Source organism: Alternaria rosae (assembly GCF_020736505.1).
Source record: "Alternaria rosae strain MPI-PUGE-AT-0040 chromosome Unknown BKA58scaffold_5, whole genome shotgun sequence".
Taxonomy (NCBI): Eukaryota; Fungi; Ascomycota; class Dothideomycetes; order Pleosporales; family Pleosporaceae; genus Alternaria; species Alternaria rosae.
The window spans coordinates 276,398-299,868 of NW_025763574.1; the positions used below are offsets into that span (position 1 = coordinate 276,398).

Genomic DNA, 23,471 nt, shown 5'->3' on the forward strand with positions numbered 1-23,471 from the left:
TTTTTTTACACACAGGATGAGAATCTAGGTGGGACTCCCTACGAGTTTTCATATACGAGCAAAGCACACAAGACGGGCAAAAGGTGTGTGTATATAGGAGATGTGGGAACCTAGACGATGTACTGTGCGGGTCTTTTTTTGTGATATCCTTGATGAACGATTTGGCTTTGGGCGTAACGCGGAGGAGAGGCTGCGAATGCTATATCTTTGACAACTCTTTTTACTTGACTTTTGTGGGGTTGGCTGTGACGAGTGATTTGTTACACGAACTAATTAGCTTGCCGCGCATTTACACTATCAGTGTTGAATTCCCTGCTCCTCATGCAATTTCTAGACATGTCTATGCAAAACGTTCGGAACGTGTTTCCGAGCCCCTCCTCTGCTCCGCATACGTCATGTGTAGCTAAAGTGTGGAGCCACCTGGGTTACTATGCTTACAACACCAGCCCTTTCCATCGACGACTACCCTCTAGTCTCGTACCACGACACAACGCTACTCGCACCAAGACAGTGTAAATGCGATAGTCCTCTCAATCATAACCCACGATGCCGAAAGTTCTGATATTGGTCGCGGATGGATCGGAGGAGATTGAATTCGTGACGCCTTACGACGGTATGTTTTGCAACATCAACTTTCTAACTTCAGATGATCTATTGGAAGCATATTATTCACGCTCACCAATCTGGTCTTTACTGCGCTTTGGCTACTTGATGCACATCTTCTGCCTCGCACGCGTGCACCCTGTACACACTCCTGCCGTTACTGAGCGCCTATATTCTCTTATCCCGAAGGACATGAGTAACGAAAAGGTTGAACACAAACAGAAACTGACAACTCATCCCCAGTCCTGACCCGCGCGGGCTTTGAAGTAAAGTCCGTCGGTGTAGCGCTTAAGAACGAAAATCATGCACAGTAAGAATTCCCCATCCCTATACTCCATCCCTATCCCCATCCCCATCCCTTCTTTCGGCCCTATCCCCTAAATATCCGCCCAAAAGTATAGCGACTCATTCGGGGTTTCAGCATGTCACGCAACATACGCATCCTGCCCGACTACCCAGACTTAAGATCCGTGCCTTTGAAAACAGCGCATGAAGACTACGACATCTTGATTCTCCCAGGCGGCGCACCAGGAGCCAAGACGTTCTGCTCCAGTGACGCGGTTCTGGAATTGATAGGTAACTTCCGTAAAAGTGGGAAATGGGTTGCAGCCATTTGCGCGGCGACAACGGCACTCGTTGCTGCGGAGTTAATTGCTACGGAAAAGACTGTGGATGGAGGCAAGAAAAGAGTTACGAGCCACCCTAGTGTGAGGGAAGAGGTCGAGAAGGCGAGGTGGGAGTATAGTGAGGAGGTAAGTTTCTGATTGCATGAGATGAAATGCATGTGAGACATATGCTGACTTTGTCCATGTGTCCCTTTGCAGAGGGTCGTGGTGGATGGCAAAATTATCACGAGCCGTGGGCCGGGCACTGCGATGCTCTTTGCGCTTACGATTGTGGAAGAGCTTTGTGGGAAGGAGAAGAGGAATGAGGTAGAAGGGCCGATGATTTGTGCTGAGACCTTGTAGGGAGAGGAGTGGATTCGATTGCTTGGCTTAGAAGCGGCCTTTGTGATTTCGATGTACGGTATCAAGGGGTAAAAAGACGTATTATGGTATTAGGTCATGGCTAGACCAAAGGGCATGGAACGGCTTTCCTTTACCCCCTTCCCCATCACTAAATCGTAAAAAACTCAAGATATCCCTCCATCTCCCCACCAACATACACCTTATGCACCCCAACATTCTCATTCACCATTCCGATCGCCCCAGGAAGATCCCTCAACCCCATTTCCTGTCCACTAATCTTCAACACAAGCATCTCCCCAGCCTCAAACACCATACCGGCCGGCCAGAGCTGCACACTCAGTCTTACCACCTCCCCCGGCACGACTTTCTCGTCGCGCTCCAGCGACAGCGTTTCCCACGTCTTCCCGCGCAGCGTGTCTGAGACATGGCGTTTAGACGCGCGCAGCATGCCGCTGGGACCGAGGTAGCGCCAGACTCTATTTCGCGTCATGTTTTCTACGGTAGGGAGGGGCGTGTTGGGCGGGATGGGGATGTTTAGGTGAGAGAGTATGGTTCCAGTTGCGGAGGCTTTGAAGATGTGGGCGTGGATGTCTAGGTCGTTATGCGTTGGTGCTGCGATGGAGAGGACGAGGGTGGGGGGGCCGGTTAGTACGGTTCTGTCTGGGAGGACGTATGTGAAGGTAAGTGAGGAGGAGGAGTCGGCTTGGTACGAGACGATGGTTTCTTCGAGTGGCGCGGTTGCAGTGAGGGTGCCCGTGGGACCGAGATGCAGTTTCTGGACAGTGGCAGTGGGGAGGTGCCATGGTAGATCTGGGTATTCTTGGTCTAACAGAGCTGGCTTGGTGAAGTTTAAAAAGGCTATGCGGACTGGTGCGGTCTGGGGCCAGTCGTTGGGGAGGCTTTTGAGGTGGAAGTCGAAGAATCGGGCGAGGTCTGCGGTGCGACTTACACTGTAGAGATCATACCATTCTTGGGAGGCGTGGAGAACGAGCCTAGGTACGGAGTCGTCAGTCTATCCTTGGGAAATATGGGATCGAGAGCAAGGGAGAAGTATGCGCACCACTTGTCTGAATGCTGGATCTCCTCGAAAACTCGTAGGGAGCCGATGGTGTGGACAGTTGATGAATAGCTGGCTCCGATATAAGCGGGAACCTTGATCTTCTTCATATCCACACGCTTATCATCGATGTATTCCCTAGGTACAGGATCCATCTTGGCCATTGCACCAAAATCTTCCACCATATTCCTTCCCATCAACATGGTTGCAATCCATTCATTAAACGCCGTATTCAGAATTCCCCCACGAATCGTCTGCTCGCGCAGAGGATCTGACAAACCTTCCAAAGGCGCAATACACACCAGATGCGGTGGCTGCTCAGCAGCGATAAAGTACTGGGATATTGCGAGCCAGGAATTGCCTGCTAGGGCTAATTTGCCAGAGCACCAGGGTAGTTTGGCGAGCTCTTCGATGGCGTCGCGCCCGTCGCGCCCTTCAGTGCTGCCCCAGAAGTGGATGTTGCCGGAGGAGTTGTTCACGCCTCGCGGGTCGACGTTGACGATGGCGTAGCCGCGGGGGACCCATTCTGCAGGGTCGAGACTGGAGTTGTGGTCAGTAATGGATTCACTTCGGATTTCGTGCTATCTTAGTTTTTTTGCTTACCCTTCAAAGTCTTCATAGCCGGATAATTGGGTTTCTGGTATACCAGCTCGCAGTGGCATGGTATGGATATTTAACATACCCGTTCCAGTTTTACCATATGGGCTCCACATGACGATTGCAGGAACTTTCTCGTCAGTTTTGGGACGGAATATGTCAGCGTATATCACCGTTCCATCTCGAAGCGTAAGAGCTTGATCTTGGTCGAAAATCGTCGTTGTTGTGAGCGGGCGGTATGTTGGTTGCTTTCTGTGACCAGGTGGCAGCTCGGTCGTCCTCTGATCCAGTGGAGGGATATTCTGCTTGAAGGCATCGCGGAATTTAACGTCGACTGAGCCAATTTTGAATTGAGCCATAGTAGCGAAGAGATGATGAATATGTATCAAAATACAATGTAGTTATGGGAATAGAATTGATTTGATCGTATCCCAATAGTCGAACATGCTACGCAATGGCCCTATTTGTTGCTTTTTGAAGCATACTTACCAACTTCACGACGCCGAGTTTGACTGCCGCATATACCGTTTCAAACTCCCGACGTTAAGGTGTGAGTAGGCTTGTGGTTAGAGAAATAGACGGAGGAAGGACTAAGAGCAGTGTGCTATACTTTCGGAATGTTTGTTCGCCCGGTTCCGTTGTTCGAAAATCGTACAACAGAACTGGGCGTGCTCGGCCGAAGACTTGGCACATCCCCTCCAACTACGTCTGATGCTAAAAGCGTCAAGACTGACAGGGTCGGACAGATACAATAGCTAGCTCCCGGTAGCTTCCTGGGTTAGGGTTCCTTCATCGCATACGTACGTGCGGCGCGCAGTAAAGCCCGGCATGCTCGGGTACCGACTACGGTAACTCTATAACAGTGGCTACACCACGAGATGTTTCCAAGTTGATATCATTGTATCCTTCTGTTCACCTCACCTCTGACCTTGACTTCGCTGCTCCAATCCACGGAATAAAACTTACCACCCTACCAAGATAAATAATGGCTACAATATCCAGCAAGGCGCTGTACGTCAACGATGACGGCCATATCGAGATTCGAAACGACATCAAACACGAAGACACTGCGGCCAACGAGATAGTGGTGGAAGTAAAATACTCAGGTGTCAACCCGGCAGACGCCAAACATGCACAACTCGGCATACGTTCGACAGTCAGTGGCTACGACTTCTGCGGCACTGTTGTATCGACACCTACCGGATCGCGGATCAAGACTGGAAGCGTCGTGGCGGGATATACACCCTCGGGCATTGGCCGATCTCTGAAGTACGGGGTACACCAAAGACGTCTCGCGTGCCCAGAAGACATGGCATTCGAAGTGCCGTCTAATCTTCCGGAGAGCCATGCCGCAGCGCTGACTGTAGTGGCAATGACGGCTGCAGACGCGGTATTCAATCTGTTCCAATTTCCTTTACCTACCGCTCCGACGGCATACACGCAGCCTGTTCTGGTTTGGGGTGCCTCTTCTGGCGTCGGCTTCAGCGCTGTGCAGTTTCTGCGTGCCAGTGGCTGCAAGAATATCCTGGTTACTGCTTCGCCAGCCCGTCATGAGCTGCTGAAGAGGATCGGTGCAACGCTGGTTTTCGATTACGCCTCGCCGACGGTCGTGTCGGACATCGTCGCTGCGGTGGAGGCTCTTGGTGAGGGCCCGATCTCTCATGTCCTGGACGCTGTCGGTACCTCGTCTTCAGCAGACCTGGTCGTGCGAAGCGTGAATGATCCTTCGGCTATTTTGGCTTCTGTAACCAAGTTCGATGGCGGGTTCCGCATGCCGGTTGCATACACAAAAGACGCCTGGCGCATTCAGCCACCTGGTGTTCCGCATGTGATCGACACCCCTGCCAGACCGGAAGACCATTGGCATGCTTGGATAGCATTGCAGTGGGCCGTGGAGAACTACGGCAGCTGCTTCGAGCTTCCGAATGTAGAAGTCTTCCAAGGCGCCGCTGAAGACGCATTGCAGGAGGTTATCAAAGTCGGCGGTTTCGGAAGAGGGTTTGGAAAATTAGTCATCCAACAGCCCTTGCAGTGAGTTGAGTTGTTGGCGTCGTGGAGAGGATTGATATTTCTTGCAAGGTACCGTTGGCGGTAATATGACAGAAGAAAGCGGACGATGATGTAGAGACCATGGGTGTGTTAGCAGAGGGTAGAGAGTCACAGGGAAGTAGCTCTCGCATCTACCCTTCTACTACTTACGGCTTTTCGAACTTATTACAGTCTGCTCCATCTGGCACCGTTGTAGTTGAAGTCTCTTATGGAACAGACGTGGATGCTGTGTGGGGGAGCTCTTAGCAAACAACGTATCAACTAATAGCGTCGCCTCGATCATCGCCTTACATATAGACCTCCACCGTCCTCTCCTTGGATTACCGGAGCTCTGTGTCTGTAGCAGGAAGCTTTGCCCTTTTCGAGATGCCCTTGCTTACAATGCACCCAGAGTGTCGGGCCCACCTTCTACAAGGACAACCCCACCATATGCACGATCATGCGTACAGTACCGGGTGCTTCACCTCGATAGGCGACATGCTTTCGTCTCCTTACCGATGAGCAACTTGTGATGATGTGTTTGGGCGTCTCATGTACTACCAGTCGGCTTTGCGTGAGCCAATGGAGGGGTATGGTTTTTATGGGAGATGCGATTGATGGGGGGTAAATCTCGGTGCAGACGTCGCTCTGTTGTTGGGGAACGAACTGGTCGCCTTGGCCTTTTGGACGTATACTTTGGTATTGCTGATAGAGTTTGGAGTAAACCATGTTACTCATTCACCAGCGTCGTGGTAGCAGATAACGGTGTGGTGGATGTCTAAGAGACCGAAAGAGGAAGGCATGCATTTGGGTGTGAACATAGGTCCTTCGCGCCCGAAGTTTAGGTCTAACGTCGGTGTATTCGCTGACTCGTCACTGATTAGGATCGTTCGATGCAGTCAATTTCAGACACCGGCATTTAGGTGCGAGCCAGTCTTGTGTGAGTAGCTGTCAACAAGTCCTTTCCTCACACGTGGTCGGAGTGACCTTAGTTACGCCGCACTGCTATCGCGGTAATCGCGGAGGGCGGTCGCCGAGGAAGTTTGAGTACCGGTAAGGATGCGCATTGTTCAAGGGATGTGAGCGTGGTTAGGTCTGACACCTCACCTCAAGCCACCTTGCGCACGACAGCTATACCACAGCATCAGTATAGCTCTACAACGAATTCGTAGAGGTTGAGGCGTCCAGGTGGAGTAATACTATCTGCTCAATCAAACATTCGACCATCCTTCTCCGTGCCGTACCTTCTCGAAGGCGCATCTGCGACCCGCCATCTAGGTTCAGCCGTGTGATGGGACGCTCCTTGAATCCACAACACGGTTGGGACATTGGATCATCACAACAAGCGCCAAACTGTAGTGCGTTACGGGCCGCAATCCAGCGGTGTGGGCGTCAAGAGAGCAGCATCGACTCGTGGGGACGGCAAAAGAGAGGAAGGAAGGTAGCACCAACAGCCATGTTGATTTGCCGTCTTCGCTTCAAGCGGCTAGCGCGAACCACATCGTGACAGCCCGTTGGTCGCCTCGTTATCTCCCACGCTCCATCCCATTCGCAATTATCCATTGTACACCAGTTCAGCAAGCAACGAAGCATTCAGAAAATGGCATATCGGTAATGGTGAACAGGAAAAAACAACAATGAACCGCATAGTTGGTGTAGTATTAGGCATCCACAAACACGCGCGAACCAATACACCGGGACATCGGTCACGCCCGCGTCCTTCAGCCGCACGGACATGCACTGTGGCCCTCCCTTCTTCGACGTATGCCGTCATTAAAGCAAAGCCTTTCTCGTAAGACCGCTTTGTAAGAGAAGGGATATGTAATGCCGTGCGGTAAGGGTGGGAAATGCAAGATGGGGGTTGGAAAGCGGCCTGTGCAACGTCGAGCTGCGTTCCAGTGCCTTTGCTTTTTTCCTCGTCTCGATTCAAACGGCATGTCAAAATGATGGTGTCCACGTCGGATTCATGTCAAGGGGTGGCTTTAGCCACTTATTCCTCCTCTTCTTTTCTTCTCTCCTCTCCTCCCTTCTCGTCGCCGCACCTGTCCCTGAGTGCGTTTCTCCTACCATCCGCGCACTTTCTTCTTCTTCCTCTTCTTTGCCAAGTGCCCTCGTCGAAGCCGTTACGCTAGCTCGGCCTTGAGGATTGCATCATCGAAATCGGGTAGCATTATCCAGGCTCAGAGTTGCTCTCGGTGAGGCTACAAAGGCCGTAGGTGGAGGCAACTGGCAATACTGGATCCGACTGAACCCCGTCAGTTGGGATGTTGCGGCAAGACTGTTAAGAGGTTGTGTCGAGATTGTTCACGATTAGAGCAGAAGAGTATACAAGAAGAGCTCATCGCAGATTCAAAGCGTATCACAATAAAATCCTGAGCTTCGCATCTACCTAGCCTAGAGCCCTATCGCGATCAACCTCAGAAACGAATACATCACATCGACTCGTCTCGTTCCGCTTTTCAATACGCCCATTTCACGACTCGTCTACGCTCGATACGACCCCATCCAACGCCTCCTGACCATGTGCTACATCGTCTACACCATACACGTGTGCAACCACTGGATACCCCAACCGCAACCCAACAACGGTCCCATACTACGCATATGCGAAGAAGCGGAAAAGCTACGCCTCGGACACCCCTGCCCGGAAACACAACGAGAGCACAAAGTCATGAACCGAAGTCAAGGCATGTGTACAGGCTGCATGTGGAAGAAAGTCAGCAAGTAAGACCAGCACCACACAGATGGTTCAACGTTGGACAGGAAGAAAAAGCGGGGACTTTGTGTGGGGGTTCCAAGACGAAGACAAAGAGCCGCGGTAGAATGAAATAGCAGGAATGTGGAGATGGGATAAGGAAAAGGAAAAGGGAAAAGAACAGGATTACGGGGTCGAGAAGGGCCGAATATCTGCCTTCTTTGCTCGTTTAGCCTTCAGAGGCGGAGTCGACCGTCAACCGTCGACCGCTTCACTCTGGTTTTCCAACTTCCAAGGTTCTGCATCGCGGGTGGGCTGGCGCGGTCATGATGACAGGCACGCGCCGAAAACAAGGCCGTGTGTGAACGCCCACCTTCCCAACAGGAACCGCCATTGCGAGGCTGAGAGAGCAGAGACACGTGCAGCTTAGCTCTGGCGATGCATGCACGATACGGCCCGGGTCTCGGTCCGATCAAGGTGTCGGATTTGCCGTTTGTCTGGGGGATTCGCTGGGTGAGCTTGAGCGTTCTTGAGGCGCTGCGGAGTTGACGGAGTACAAATATACCCGGGAGGCTTTTATCTTTTTATGTTGGTGTTTGGGATAGATGAGGTTTTGTGGTATGTGACTATCGATAGTAAGGTATTTCTAGTTCACGGTATAGCAGACTATTGCGATGGCAAGAGCTTGATGTCTCCATATCCAAGTTCCGCCTTACGCGCAAATCAATGCTTGAAGTGCGTATCCATGCATGCTACCCAGTTTAGCCTTGGGTAACGGGTCAACTCTCTCCGTCATAGCCATGTGCTTTCCAAGGGAGCCAAGAGAGGCAAAGCCTTTCAAGCATTGGCCGTCTTGTTACTAACATTGGAGTCTTACTCCAAGTCTCCAATTGACTTTTGTCTTGATCGGAGACGCCGCGTGTTATCAGGGCTTGTTCATGTCAGACAATGGGCAGCGAGCGGAAGTAACCAGCGGCTTGTTGCGGTTCGGCGCAATTTCTCCAGTGTGATATGGGGACCTGATCGGTTTTCTTGTAGTAGCAGTATAGGTATCCGCGATATGCGACCTGGTGTTTATGCTGCACAGGTGCGACGAGCTTGGAAGGGGGATGCTGTTACAATTCTGTGTACGAATCGAAGGCCATGCATCACACGTTATACTCTCGCATTACCTACCGTCCTGTGCCGTTGTACATGGTTCCTGATCACCCAAGATGATTCCGTTTATAGCTCGGAGGGGGATCGTCCGTGTTGAAAGTAGTATCGTTCATCCAGATTACAGGGTCTTTTCAACATGCCAAAATAGTGACTTAACATCACTACAGACAACAAGCGACGTGGAATCATATGCATGAAACCCCAACACGTGGTGCAAGGAGTCGAGTTTATACTTTCAACCATTCCCAACACAGCAGCATTTGCGCCAAGCACATGATCTCGCACTCATGGTTGAGATGTACTGAGGAGACCGTACTAGAAACGCAAAATCGACCTAACCAATACTTGGACGTTAGATGTAACGAAGCAAATATCTCATACCTTCTAGAACAAATAAATCTCTCTCCGAGCATGTCTAAGGCCTCTTGATCCTGAGATACTGGGCTGGACGATTTTTCGACGCTTGATATGATTGTGGAACGAGCACAACGAATGCCACGCTGATCAAATTGATGGAGGCATGATAAATAGGTGCACCTGAAGCAGTTGCTGGACTTCAACGTGTGGGGTGATCCTCACCTCGAAACGTGTGGCAAGATGAGAAAGCGTACGATACCAGGCAATGATACCATTCGCATTGCATTGCTGCATACGTAGTATGATATGTTGGCAACATGTTTATGTATAGCTTAAGGTATGCCTCTACTATAGGCTTCAACGATACCCTTTTGTATGAGAAGCGTCTATTTAGACTGTAAGTAATACGTATTCTAATAATCTCTTGTGACTGTGGTGTTGAGTGTAAAGAATGCCAGGACGCGTAATCCCCGTCTTACAGTGACATATAAGACAATGTGCCTATGCGTACAGGTAAAAGATAGAGAAGGCTTCGTATTTCGTAACTCAGATCGTGAGAAAGAAACGTATGATTCAGTATGAAAATGAGAGGCCCCTCATCGTGTGTATTGCCAGCGACGTGCTGAAGATGCGAGAAGAGGCATGATCGCGCACATCATACCACGTGGCTTAGCATCCCGGAGATATGTCCATGAACTTACCATGCGACGCAATAGGTGTTCCTGGCTAGTGATTGCTGAGTTGACGCTATCAGATTGAGTGGGAAAAGGAAATCCTGACCCGACAAGGAAGCACCCATGAAGCTTGACTCGTCAGAATACGAACGGAACCGTGGACAGTCATGCCGATGCACTCTTGAATGTCGGAGTCTCACCCGATAGATCGTGCGACACAGCCATGTGCCAGCAAGACAGAACTGAGCGCGATGAACATTAGGCGTAGAGCTGCGCCTGTAGAATCTCCATACTTCCGCCTTCGGGATCGGTTCGGCACCAAAGTGACGATAGCCGTAGCGAGCAGCGCCGCATCAGCCACCACACCCCTGCGCTCAATTTTGCTTTTCTTGATAAAGACGGCCTGCAGCCCGCATGATTGCTCATGCAGCCCGTTTCGACCTCGGGAATGTCATCCCGGAAGGAGGATGGCTGTGGTCCCACCTGTCAGGGTTGCACCGAGAGGCCGCCCGAACCCACACAACCCTGAGGCGAACATCTTCATGGATGATGACAAGCTCATGGCGTACACGAACCAAAGTTTTTCGCAGCCAGACAGACCGGCTCTGGGTCGAAAAGCGTGGCAAATTTCGGTGGTGGAGGCTCCCTGAAAAAGCGAGCGGGGAATATTGCGGGCCTGAGGGAATGCAAAGGTAACACAACGCATCATGCGCTTTCCCGTTTTCTTTGAGCACTTTCTCTGGGCATGCAGCTTCCTGTTGCTTCGACAATCGAGGGATCAAGTGGGGGGATAAGTGGGTATCGGAAAATGCTTGACCTTCCCTCCGCTAGCCAGCCGACTAAGGGTGTTGTCGGACAGAACAGCGAGGTTGCACAACCTGTCAGCTAACGGCCTTCACCAACCACTCATCTGTGTCGCCGATCGCCTGCATTAGCTATATGCAGACTCACCCGGAAAGCAGTGTAGAGGCGAAGATCGCAGCAACTCGCGGATAGAGCCATGTTCCAGATGTTGTACTCTCTGGGGAGGAACAGTTTGCCAGTCATGCCACAGCTCTGAACGGCGCGCAGCATGCAGGCGGGTGGAGGCATCAAGCACCGTGAAACGTTCGGATGTGCGATAGTAGTAAGTAGGGGTGGGCGTGGATTACCGCTGGTATGGACGAGGAGTATTGGCTAAATACATGGCCTGCCTTGTTCGCCAATGCGGGGAGGCGGTTTATTGATAGATGGTCATAGTCCTCGTGTTGGCGGCTTATGGCAGGATATGTTTGCTTGCGACGCAGTTCAGCAGGGGCTAGCGACGTAGGATAACAGAGTTTCCTCATCCAAGGACGAGACCGAACAGGCCCTTCTGCAGCATACACTACTAAAAGTACACAGATTAAAAATTCCAACATCAATGTAGGCGTCTCGGTTCTCTAATAATGCAATAATGATTTTTACTTTCTGGAGTGACAGGTTTCCATGACTAGGGTGGAGTCGACAGAAACAAATACTGGGTGCCGCTCGTCAGGCAGTTAGATGATGAACGAAGCAAAATCCCCGGGCCGCAGCCGCCAGTTGGAGTGCCAAGACGAGGCTCAATCCTTCGCCGTCCCACAAAACGTTTCAAAAGGACAATCGCACTCTGCAAAGGTCGCGTCGCTGATGACAGGATGGAGTGTAGATATGTATATATCAAAGATCGACAAACTCTCGGCTTCTCGGGTCACGATGTGAGCGGACGGGCACAATGCAGATCTGAGCCTCGCCATGACAGACACGGACGCGAAGAACGTTTTGCTGGTGCGTTTCGCATGCGCCTCGCCGTTACCGCGCAAATCTGCCGCGTTCAGACAGAATGTACTGCAGACAAGACTTGGAAGATTGAGAACTGACAGTAGCTCAAAGTGGCAGCGAGATGTTAATTGTTTGGTGAGGGAACTAGATGGACCTTCCGCATCGGTAAGACGCAGTCCCTTTAAAAACAGCCTCGCTTACCGGCACGGCTTTGATGACGCGCGCAGGCCAGTCCTGGATCCACAAGCTGGAGTTTCACGTGGGTGCGGTTCTTGAGCCCAGATGCTAAGAGAGGGGCTTTTGCTAGCGGCGGCCCGATGTCCTTTTCTCGGTCACGCTGCTCCGTGGACACCAGCGACGGAAACGGTATCGACAGATGTGCTACGGGTGCGGTGGGCTGCAGCACGCCAAGGCAGGTGGACGCAATCAGTGCTCGAGTGAAAGGCGGCAGATGCCAGCGGCTTGGTCCTGCACCGAGGCGACACAATCCCGGTTGCATGCTCATGCGCCAACAAGTGATCGACTCTTGTCAGATTCAGGCTGCGGCAGGGGGTGGATTGGGTGACACGAGCCTTTTTGCCGAGGACGCGGGAGCGGAGGACAGCTGCGTCACATTGCGATGCATGCCGAGAGCCGCTAAGCAGACGACGGAGGCTTCTCTGTTCCCATGTGGAGGCTGGCTGATCGCCCGCCCCCGGCCTTTGGACGGTACTGCGTGTGGGTGCGCACCACCTGTGTCAGCACCATCGTAGGCCTTGGTGCCCCTTTTGCAGGCCCTATATCAGCCCATTCCTGGCGGTTCCGAAATGACAACCATGCCGTTTTACCTAGTGGGCTGCGCGAGCTGAGCACTCCGTAGGGCGACTATGGGGGTCTGGGTGGCTGGCATGGTAATCTGGCGACGCCCCCCAGAAAGCCCCGCTACGCCAACAGGCAGTCTCGGGAGAAGAAATGCACCATCAGCGTGGGTGTCGCGCTGTGTTGGGTGCCTTGGGGAGAGTTTGTTTTGCAGGGAGAAAGTTGAGGCTGGAACATGCTCGAACCGTGATCCACATGTGTTCGCAACGTCCAACGGCCCCTGCGACCGTGTCTCAGTAACTCGTTCAGGCAGAGGGTGTGGCGTTCTGCGCTGGCAGTGTATCATCATGGCAGTCGAAAATCGGCGAACCCAGATTGATGTGTCCTCTAGATGCGGCGCATATAGCGTGATGGCGGCGGTAGCGTGTCAATCCATCGGCTCCGCTGTTGGGTGAACCTGGGACGAACCGTACCAGATCCGACGGAACGATCTGAAACAAACACTTCGATCTACCAGAATTACATTGCCTGGAGCAGCGTAGTCAAGCAGTCTGGCTCGTCTGTCACCTGGCACCAATGTGATGTAGTACAGTAAGGCGCCGGCGGTGGTTGCATGGGTCGCGGCGGATAGTCAGCGCGTCGATGCTAGGCACGTAATTTACGGCCCACTGGCTGGCACAAAGTGGGTCTTGGGCTAGCCGTGCACGCTAAACCATGCATCCCTGCAACATTTGGTCCCCTTACCCACGTCTGATGGAAGGGACGTTGGAGCGCCCCTTCCATCTGTTGGTCTGCGGCTTCCTCATCTGTTTTCTCTTCCGCGAGGCTGCACCCTACACCAGTCCTTCCTTCTCAACACACGTCGTGGCGAAGACCACCACATTGATTGTTGCTCTCTGACAGCTCTGCACTCCAAGTCGGGGTCCACACCGTCCGTGTTCCTCTGCGCGCTGCTGTCCTTCTCCGCGCCAACCTCCACGCCTCGACTCGCACCCGTCAGTACGCTTGCGAGACGCGCTCCCACGCCCGACTGTATGTAGCCATCCTCCATCACCGCCATCAAGTACCATCTCCTGACTCATCCAGATAGACAGCCCGGCGATCCTTCAGTTGCTCCAGTCTGGTCTTCCCCTCCATCAGACTATTCCGTCACTGTCGCAGCTTCAGTAGCGCAGACGTCGCATTGTAGCCAGATCGGTCGCAAACAGCCTTCATGGCACAACACCAACAACCCTCGCCCACCACGGGCATGCCTCCGCATCATGTAGGACAGCATCCCGCGCACGCGCAGGTGAATGGACACCAGCCGCACGCGACCCAGCCCAAGACACCGTCGCAGTACTTGGGGCAATTGACCGAGGCTGTATGGACTCAGATGGGTAAGCCAGTATCCATTGCGCGCAGGACAGACATAGACTAACACCCAGCAGGCTCCCTCTCTGAGCAAATGCAAGACTACGACGGCGCCATGCAATGCTATGAACAGGCCTTGAAGTTCAACCAGTGGTCTGTGCCAGCTATGCAAGGTATCGCGTGCATTTTGCGCACCAAGGATGCCTTTCCAGCAGCTGTCGAATACTTGCGTACTATCCTCAAGGTTGACCAAGCCAATGGCGACGTTTGGGGCAGCCTCGGTAAGAAGTCTGCGCGCAGCTCTCGCGAACCATCTCACTAACAGAACCAGGTCATTGCTACCTGATGATGGATGACTTGCAGCAGGCGTACTCTGCCTACCAGCAGGCGCTATACCATCTGTCTGATCCAAAGGAGCCCAAGCTATGGTATGGCATTGGAATACTCTATGACCGCTACGGATCCCTTGAGCACGCCGAAGAGGCCTTTTCGCAGGTAATGCGCATGGAGCCTACTTTCGAAAAGGCAAACGAGATCTACTTCCGCCTTGGCATAATCTACAAGCAGCAGCAGAAGTTCAATCAGAGTCTTGACGTAAGCATACTTAAATCTCATCACACGAAAGTTTCTAACAGTTGGACAGTGCTTCAAATACATCGTCACCAATCCTCCTCGCCCACTGACTGAAGAGGACATCTGGTTCCAGATCGGGCATGTGTACGAGCAGCAGAAAGAGGTTTGTCTCACCAAGCTTCGTAAGCTTCCATCGCTGACATGACGACTAGTTCGAGGCAGCCAAGGGCGCCTATCGCCGAGTTCTCGAGCGTGATGCCAACCATGCCAAGGTCCTACAGCAGCTGGGATGGCTACACCACCAGCAGAGCACCAACTACGCTAGCCAGGAGCAGGCCATTGAGTACCTGGAGAAGTCTGTTGCTTCCGGTAAGCATTGTATCCCCATGTAATTATGCGCGTGTATCTAATCCATTGCTTCAGATCAAACCGACGCGCAGAGTTGGTACCTGCTGGGACGCTGCTACATGTCACAGCAGAAGTACCCCAAGGCGTACGAGGCTTATCAGCAAGCTGTGTACCGTGACGGCAGGAACCCAACATTTTGGTGCAGCATTGGTGTACTGTACTACCAGATCAACCAGTACCGCGACGCGCTAGATGCATACTCCCGTGCCATCCGCCTTAACCCTAACATTTCAGAAGTCTGGTACGATCTCGGCACACTGGTAAGTACTCCATCGTCCCTGGAATGAAAGCTCTTCACTAACAATGGCGCAGTACGAGTCTTGCAACAACCAGACAGCGGATGCCCTGGACGCATACCAGCGCGCGGCCGACCTCGACCCGTCTAACGTACACATTAAGGCTCGCCTGCAGCTTCTGCAGAACGGACAGACCTCTGCCGGCGCCCCAAACCAGGGCAATGCTCCTATACCACAAGACGTGCACCCTCAAGCCTACCAGCCTGCCTCTGTACATGGACCTACTGCTCCACAATGGGGCGCACCTCAGCCTCAGCAGCCTCCGCAAGGTCCTGCTCCTCCAGCCCTAGCGCCCGGATGGGATCGCCCTCTGGCACAGATCCGCGACCCTGGCCTTCCACCACAGCAGCTGAACCCATATGAGCAGCGCGAGGGCATCCGACCGCCTACACAGCATGCTCCCCAAAGGCCCGTAAGCCCTAGACAGGAAGCTCCCAGGTCATACGCAGAGCCTCCTCGTCCTCCCACAAACGGTCCGGGCCCTCAAGGGCCAGCTGGTCCCCCACCACCCGGACCACCCGGGCCAATGCGCCGTGGCATGTCTCCATCACCGAAGACACACCATGCTGCTCCCAGTCCTTACCACCCCCAGCCGCCGCAGCTGACACCGCAGGCGGCTCATGCGCAGCCACAGCCACCTCTACCGCTACACCAGCAACAGCAGCCACCTCAGCCTAACCGTATTTCCAACCCGAACTACGGTCCTCACGCTGGTAGTGTTCCTCCTCCACCCCCACCCCCACCTACTGGTCTCGGCGGTCCGCCATCTCAGGCTTCTAACCAGAACGCCGTGCCCCCATACGGTGTTCGCCCTGCCAGCCCACCTCCAGAAGTGCGCCCGATTGTTGAGAACCGAGCGGGATCTCCACGCAATGGATATCAGGGACCATACCAGCACCATGCTGATCCTTCTGCTACTGGTGGTATTGCTAGCGGAGCTCCTCCACCAGCTTCTGCCCAGACGGCTGCTGAGCAAGCAGCCCGCGAGCGCGACGACCGACCGCCGACTGCTCCACCAAAGCGACACCGTGAGTGGGAAGAAAATGACCACGCAAATGCAAAGCCTCCCATGAACGACGAGAAGCGTCAGAAGATGGAAGAGCCTCACAGCCGCCGTCCAACTCCCCCACACCGCATGTCGTCTCCTCAGGTGCCGCGCCAGAGCCCTCAGGAAGGTCCTGATCCTCGGCGCTTCAATGATGGCTACCACCCATCTGAGGCTGCTCATCACCCGCCCTCGCTCCCACCCATGGCAGCTGCGCGACCATTGTCTCGCATGTCGGAGACACCAAAGCAGGAGCGTATAGAGCGACCTGAGCACCACGAGCCGGCTGCCCGACAGATGGACGTGGATGAAAACTACGATGATGAGGGCGATGACGCGAAACCTACCGCGCCCAAGTCTGAGCGCAGTAGCCCTCGCAACGCGCCTACCAACGGCGTTCCTCCTCACGCTCCTACACCAGCTGAACAAAAGTCTTAGAAGGATACTGCCGTACTCTTTGGTCATCGATATCTTTGGTCAGCACTAGAATTCTGACGGGGTTTTGCTTTCTTGTTTTTGCAATTAGTTACATGAGATTTGGGGAGTTGGGAATGTCTAGTTGAAGGGCAAAACATGGAAGAGACGTGGTAACGTACTTCCGCATGGCGATGATACCCTGCGCGCCTTACATAGTCTCCGCGCTTTTCGAGTGTTGTATGTATTTCTTAATCACCCACGAGAATGAAAATGCGATTGTTCCTATATACCGCTCTGCCTTGGTGTGCACTATGATTCGATCGTATCAATATCAGTGACTACTGTTGATCAGTAGCGCAGGTGGTGCAATTACTCGCAGTGATTAAGGTCGGCGCAAATGGTGGGGTTGCTCACCTGCTCGTGGAAACGCCCGCAGTTAGCTGCTGTTGCGTCATCGCAGCGCGCTGCATCGCGAAACCATGGAAAGGCTTGTCCAACATCTTCCTCGTTATACCGTACACCCTGACTACGCGAGGCTCTCCTCTGTCTCATATATCCCCAAACGATTCACGCGCCATAACAACCAGCCATCCTCCTGTGTCGCTGTCCAAAACCACCAGCCCACACGTCGCACCCTCCACTCCATCGTCTCCGTCTCACGTCCTTTCCTGCCAATACGTGCTTGTTGCGTCAAAACCGTTCGCCTGACCGCCCTTCGTAACATGTCTTCCGACGCCGACTACGCCGCTTTTCTCGACAAAGCAAATCAGGACACTGGCTCTGCGGAGACCAAAGACGCGTCGCAGAAGAAGAGCTATGGCACTAAGAGCGTGAACACGGCCGTACCCAAAGCGCTCGAACAAGTAGAGGAATACTATGTCAGCGACTCAGATGAGCCGTTTGAACCGGTTGCGCTAGAGTTTGACGGCGACAGCGTGTCTGCTGGTACGAATACCTCCGCTTCCACGCGCACGACAAGGAGAGGCCTTGCGAAGTACAACATTCGGCTAACATACACACAGACGATCTGAAGAAACTCATCGGAAGCGACTCGGTAGAGGAGGCCAAAGGCACCGGCTTCGAGAGCCAATACAAGAAGATCATCGACGCGGTGAAGGCAGCCTGCAACGGCACCGTCAAGGTATTCCGAGTGGAGCTGTCGGGCACTAGGGCAGAGTACTACGTGGTAGGCGTGGACAAGGCGGAAGGCAGGATCGTGGGTCTCAAGGCTCTTGCCGTAGAGTCGTAAGCAGCAATGCACCGGGAAATGAAGAAATGAAGATGATCACGATGCGCTGCGTCGGATTGTACGCATGCCGATCTACATCGAACTCGTTCCTTCCTGCGATGATGGGGCTCGGGTGACCATGGCGCGAATAACGCCGTTTGAAACACGTCGCGCACGCTGGGTTATGGTTGACAGTCAACGGGTCTCACTGACATGATGGTGGAGCGTGCAGGTTAATGATGCGACGTCAGAAATTCGATCCTAGGATGCAATCTGCTGGTAGATCTGCGCGACGTGCTTCTCTACATATTGTACGGTTGTCATAGCTTCGGGCTTCAGTGCGGACTTGTTTTCTCCAACCTCCCCTTCAATTATCCTACATGTTTGGATAAGAAAACATGTATGCATGGTCGCATGATGCCTGTGCGGGTATGCACGCGGCAATGGTGATGCCCATGCAACACGCATGAGTCGCGCGGCGTGCTTCCAACCACCAGTATGGCAACAGACGTCCAGCAGGCTTGTTGCTCGACTTCAGCTCGCGCGACATAGATAGTTCCGCCTCGTGTACGTCAAGACCTCAGCCTTGCAATACGGTATCGATTATGGTTTGATTGGCTGCTCAAACACACTAGTTCGCCCAATCCGGCTATGCCTCGGCCGGACGATGCAAAGTTCCAGAACCGGGCGGTCAGCTGCGCCTCCGAGCTTCATTTCGGGTGTACCCTAGGGAGCGCTTGGCCCCAGACAATAGGATCCAGCAGTCTCAACCAGATTGGAAGCCGACCGATATGTGTCGGGAAGCCCAGGACGACGGCAAGCTGGATAGACCGGCGTGGAGCGGGTTGATTAAGATGCAGACGACGATAGGGAACGGTAGACACGAAACGGATGGGTTAGAGCATTGGCCATTGCACGTCTCGGGGATCCGAAAAGAAGGTGAAGGATATGGGAAGGATCAAAAAGGATAGTGTCAGATCGCCACGCTATCTTCGGCAGCGATACGGTGGGCGACATGGTCAACGCGAGATAAGATCGTGAAGTTACATGTACGTTTCTCAACGGTCGTGAGCACGAGGCACGTTCTTGTAAATGGTACCTTGGTACGAGTGCGGTAACAAAAGCCGCTTGCGAGGATGGGGGATTGCGGTTATTATATGTGGTCCGACGCGTAATGGTAGAGGCGATGATCTTAGGCTATCGATTGCGCGTGCAAAGACGCGGATGCGCGTTTGGATTCTTGGAATGCCATGTTGAGGCGCGGGATATGCAGAGCTAGCGGTGGAGATGCAGCGTGCAGGTGGTTTCTATAGAGACAATCGTGTGTACCGTGGAGAGGCTGCATGTGAGGGGGTGTTGAGGGGCGTGACGGCTTGGTTGAAGGCGTCAAAGTTTGGGTGACAGGCAGACAGACAGACAGCAGCACAACGGACTTGACGCATGACATGGCAATTTGGGTACTTTTTGACAGGCTCCACCATAGGAGAGGCAGTCGAAAAGTGTTGAAACGGGCTTGGTAAATTTAGCAAGGCTCTCCCGCTGGTGTGCGTAAGCGGGCCTTTGAATCTTCGCCGCATGCAAGCGCCGGTGCAGCGACGATTGGCCGCTCCTTAGTCGAGCTTCGAGATCTTCGCCCTGCCTGGAGTCCGTGTGGGCCCGACTCAGGAACAAAGCCCTAACCTCTCCCACCACCCACCGCTGCTTGCCACTCTCTGACCACGGCGCCGTCGCTTGTTGTGTTCCTGTCACTATCCCACAACATATCAGTGCCTCTCTTTGTTGCATTATTTCCCGCATCATTACCATCGCCATCGTAATCTGCAGCTTCCCAGTTCCCAGCTCAGTACGTCGTGCGTCATTCGCTGCTGCTGCCGTTGACCAGCGCCTGCCCTGCCAAGTCCCTTATCCTGGGCGCCCCCGTTTGGGCCAGGAGCCATCGATTCACCTCCCCTTGAACCTCAACCTCCCCCATTTTTCCTCACGCCGCCCTCCTTCCTGCTCCTCGACGCCCAGCAGCGATACCGAGCAGCATCGCATCACGAGTGGAGGATTATCGGCTTCCCGCGTGCTTTACCTGACACCACTAGCTGCAGCATAGCCCCTGTTAGGAATTCGCCCACCCGCGTGCCATAGGTTACCGCAACACTCGTTTTCCACCTGCATACCTCCTACGACGATTCATCCTCTTCACTTCGCTCTGCTATCCGAATAGCAGCTAGCCAGGAATCATCGCCAACTCTCACCGCATACGCTCCCTCGCACCATGATGCCCCAATCGCCGAGGGGAGACGGGCCTCCCCATCTCCGCCTCAACTCGGGCTCCCACGAGCCCAGGACCGACGACAACTCGATGCCTGCTGTGCGACCTAATACGGCACGAACCAACTCGGCGCGTTCGTTAACGCAGCCAATCCGCCCTGGTACCGCCCCAAGCCAAGGCATCCGATCGCCAGGAGCGCCCGATGTATACAGCAATGCGTCCATCGCAGAGTCTGCCGAGATGCTGCTCCCGCCGCAGAAGATCAAGACACAGCGCTCCTACCGAGACGAATCGCCCATGCAGTCGCCCTCTGGCTTTTCCTCGCGGCGGACAAGTTGGAGTTCAGACATGACAGGAGGGCCTTTTGCTTCGCCTTTCGACGACTCAAGAGCGCCGTCGCGAGCTGGCAGCGAAGAAGATCTTAACACCCAGACCGTCTCTGAGAAGTTCAACATTCACCCTTCGGCTGGATTGCTGCTTTTCCCAGAAGACGTGGAGAAGGACGACTACCTGCACAACCCCGATCCGAACGAGAAGGACAAGAGAGACTGCGATGTCTTCACGCGCAGAGGTATAGTCAACTTGGGAGGTTTGGCTATTCTCGCGCTCGGTCTTCTCATGCTTTTCATCGGTTATCCTGTTCTGTACGTATTTGCGATTCCCATGTTTTTCGACTCTACTAACGCGTCGCAGCACGTTCGTTGAGGACCTCACGAAGCCAGAACGTGGCCCATGCACAGACAACCCTCTGTGCATAGCAGGCAAGCAAAACGAGCCGCTATTGAACAACTTGCGAAAGGGTCTCATTGATCCCGATACGCCCAAGGAGGCCATGACGCGAACATCCTACAACGGCGAGGAGCAGGTCTTGGTCTTTTCAGACGAGTTCAACACTCCCGGTCGCACTTTCTATGACGGAGATGACCCATTCTTCCAAGCTGTCGACATTTGGTACGGTGCTACTATGGATTTGGAGGTAAGTTTCAATATAGCCATCTTCAAAGTGCCAGCGCTGACATGTTCCAGTGGTACGACCCAGATCAAGCATACACTGAGGACGGAGTTCTTGTCCTGAAATTCAGCAAGGAGAAGAGTCACGGCCTCGACTACCGTTCTGGTATGATCCAGTCGTGGAACAAGCTCTGCTACAAGGGTGGACATTTGGAAGCCAGCATTTCGCTACCTGGTCGTGGCAACACAAGTGGTTTCTGGCCCGGTTTCTGGACTATGGGCAACCTGGCTCGCCCTGGCTACCTCGCTTCGACTGAGGGTCTTTGGCCATACAGTTACCACGACAAGTGTGACATTGGCATTACACCGAACCAGAGTTCATACGACGGTCTCAGCTACTTGCCTGGTATGAAGTTACCCGCTTGCACCTGCAAGGGCGAAGACCATCCCAGTCCAGGCAAATCCCGCAGTGCTCCGGAAATCGATGCTTTGGAAGGTTCAGTTCATTTCCTCGGTCCTGGGGAGTCCAACGCCATCGGTGTGGTGTCTCAGTCCTTCCAAGCAGCACCGTTCGACACCTGGTACATGCCTGACTACGGTAAGCTCTCTCACTTCTGTTTGATTGGATTCAACTAATGTTTGGCAGAATACATGGAACTCTACGATACCTCCATCACCACGATGAACGCCTACAAAGGTGGTCCCTTCCAGCAAGCTATCTCTGGTTTGACCAATCTGAACAACGACTGGTACAACGGGAAGCAGTATCAGACATATTCATTCGAATACAAGACCGGCGACGAAGGTTTCATTACCTGGTATGTCGGAGAGGACAAGACCTGGACCATGACCGCACCAGCGACACGTGCCAACGGTAACATTGGCACGCGAGTCATCCCAGAAGAGCCAATGTCCATCATTGCCAACTTCGGAATGTCGAACAGTTTCGCAGCCATCAACATCGAGGACATCGAGGCGCATGACCTCCCGGCCAAGATGCGGATAGACTACATCCGCATCTACCAGCCGAAGGACAACCAGATCATGACTTGCGATCCCGAGGGCTACCCTACTACCGAATACATCAGGACCCACCCTGAGCCTTATGCGAACCCTAACGTCACTGACTGGTAAGTTTATGCATTACATTTGTTATGATAGTACTAACATGAACCAGGAAATCCACCAAGTATGACTGGCCCAAGAACTCCTTCATGGACGGCTGCAAGTCAGAAGTAGAAGTCTAGTGACCTGCAACTCCCCAGAGACTGCTGGCTTTCAGTCTCTGTTGTCATCACTTCCCTTGTGTCGACTACCTTACGTGGCCATGGCAGTACGACGAATACCCCTTAAGATTGGAATTCCCTCGCAAAAAAGCACGTTAATTATAGATCATCGTTTCCACTTTTCGACCTTTTCGAAGGCCACATTAGCATTTGCATGGAGCCGGGGGCGTTTACGACATTTCGAATCTCATATGCCTTCCCCTTACTCGGAGACCCAAGATGTTATCTGGCCTGCGTGCGACTGTTCGGTTCCCTGGGGCTAGGGGTCACTGCTCCAACACACCACCGCCACGCCGACACACAACCCGCTTGTCGCTCGCTTCGACTGCGCCCGTCCGTCCGTCTATTGAACAATCACCTTTCAGCAGCGGCTTCGTCGGCAATGTTCTTTTCCAACCTTCTCACATATAAACGGCGCGCGCAACTCTGTATATCACGGCATTTGTTCTTCCATGCATCGCCTGTACAAAGCATACTTGCAACAACAAAGACTTTTCAAGACCGCGTTTCTGTTTACTATCTTTTTCCCTCATCTTCTTTCCAGGGTACTTGGATTAAAGTGGAGTTGCTGGGCGGCCTTTACATCTTCCAATCACCCAATTTCTTTTCCTTCATCCGAATTGTTGTCTTGTAATGCATCGCTTGGCTTCTATTTCTGTTGCTTTATCTTTTTTGATCTTGTTGGATATTCTGGGAGCAAACATGGAAAGGATTACTGGGGATGCAATGATGAATGAGGAAATCGTGCTTTTATATTGATATATCCGGGCGTTTTTAATGTTTAGCAGAGGGAGAGAATGTAGATGAGGGAATAAAGTGGTGGAAGAGGAGAAAGGGGGATGAACGGTGTTGTGTGTAGGAGATGAGAAAGAGGGAGAAGAGTACACAGGAGACATACCCCCTGATGTATATACTGAGAGTTTATTCAAACAAGTTC

General features: G+C 53.1%; 8 protein-coding genes across 8 annotated transcripts; 7 read left to right on the top strand and 1 right to left on the bottom strand.

Annotated features, from left to right (window-relative positions):
• Positions 1 to 329: 329 nt before the first annotated feature.
• On the top strand, positions 330 to 1,645 carry BKA58DRAFT_169451 (class I glutamine amidotransferase-like protein). Its single transcript, XM_046165138.1, has 4 exons — positions 330 to 613; positions 847 to 913; positions 1,025 to 1,355; positions 1,428 to 1,645. The coding sequence occupies exons 1-4, from the start codon at positions 547 to 549 to the stop codon at positions 1,569 to 1,571; spliced, it is 609 nt and encodes a 202-aa protein (XP_046024867.1). The 5' UTR covers positions 330 to 546; the 3' UTR covers positions 1,572 to 1,645.
• On the bottom strand, positions 1,630 to 3,897 carry BKA58DRAFT_169466 (Alpha/Beta hydrolase protein). The gene is made up of 3 exons (XM_046165139.1): positions 3,232 to 3,897; positions 2,632 to 3,168; positions 1,630 to 2,563 (listed from the first exon to the last, which is right to left on the bottom strand). Exons 1-3 carry the CDS (start codon positions 3,582 to 3,584, stop codon positions 1,720 to 1,722), a joined length of 1,734 nt encoding a protein of 577 aa, XP_046024868.1. The 5' UTR covers positions 3,585 to 3,897; the 3' UTR covers positions 1,630 to 1,719.
• On the top strand, positions 3,898 to 5,507 carry BKA58DRAFT_169501 (uncharacterized protein). Its single transcript, XM_046165141.1, has 2 exons — positions 3,898 to 5,353; positions 5,425 to 5,507. The coding sequence occupies exon 1, from the start codon at positions 4,211 to 4,213 to the stop codon at positions 5,258 to 5,260; it is 1,050 nt and encodes a 349-aa protein (XP_046024869.1). The 5' UTR covers positions 3,898 to 4,210; the 3' UTR covers positions 5,261 to 5,353; positions 5,425 to 5,507.
• A 2,267-nt stretch (positions 5,508 to 7,774) lies between these two features.
• Positions 7,775 to 7,981, top strand: BKA58DRAFT_316147 (uncharacterized protein; the record flags this gene model as incomplete). The annotated part of the gene is made up of 1 exon (XM_046167563.1): positions 7,775 to 7,981. One exon carries the CDS (start codon positions 7,775 to 7,777, stop codon positions 7,979 to 7,981), a length of 207 nt encoding a protein of 68 aa, XP_046024870.1.
• A 3,911-nt stretch (positions 7,982 to 11,892) lies between these two features.
• On the top strand, positions 11,893 to 13,394 carry BKA58DRAFT_457296 (uncharacterized protein; the record flags this gene model as incomplete). The annotated part of the gene is made up of 3 exons (XM_046174627.1): positions 11,893 to 12,084; positions 12,147 to 12,667; positions 12,779 to 13,394. 3 exons carry the CDS (start codon positions 11,893 to 11,895, stop codon positions 13,170 to 13,172), a joined length of 1,107 nt encoding a protein of 368 aa, XP_046024871.1. The 3' UTR covers positions 13,173 to 13,394.
• Positions 13,395 to 13,738: 344 nt separating this feature from the next.
• BKA58DRAFT_169578 (uncharacterized protein) lies at positions 13,739 to 17,059 on the top strand. Its single transcript, XM_046165142.1, has 8 exons — positions 13,739 to 13,749; positions 13,808 to 14,096; positions 14,148 to 14,351; positions 14,402 to 14,664; positions 14,714 to 14,806; positions 14,856 to 15,012; positions 15,067 to 15,311; positions 15,364 to 17,059. The coding sequence occupies exons 2-8, from the start codon at positions 13,931 to 13,933 to the stop codon at positions 16,828 to 16,830; spliced, it is 2,595 nt and encodes an 864-aa protein (XP_046024872.1). The 5' UTR covers positions 13,739 to 13,749; positions 13,808 to 13,930; the 3' UTR covers positions 16,831 to 17,059.
• A 472-nt stretch (positions 17,060 to 17,531) lies between these two features.
• Positions 17,532 to 18,058, top strand: BKA58DRAFT_439573 (uncharacterized protein; the record flags this gene model as incomplete). Its single annotated transcript, XM_046173699.1, has 2 exons — positions 17,532 to 17,754; positions 17,832 to 18,058. 2 exons carry the CDS (start codon positions 17,532 to 17,534, stop codon positions 18,056 to 18,058), a joined length of 450 nt encoding a protein of 149 aa, XP_046024873.1.
• Positions 18,059 to 20,077: 2,019 nt separating this feature from the next.
• On the top strand, positions 20,078 to 22,592 carry BKA58DRAFT_169616 (beta-glucan synthesis-associated protein SKN1). The gene is made up of 5 exons (XM_046165143.1): positions 20,078 to 20,941; positions 20,991 to 21,273; positions 21,324 to 21,846; positions 21,895 to 22,378; positions 22,426 to 22,592. The coding sequence occupies exons 1-5, from the start codon at positions 20,301 to 20,303 to the stop codon at positions 22,493 to 22,495; spliced, it is 2,001 nt and encodes a 666-aa protein (XP_046024874.1). The 5' UTR covers positions 20,078 to 20,300; the 3' UTR covers positions 22,496 to 22,592.
• Positions 22,593 to 23,471: the final 879 nt, after the last annotated feature.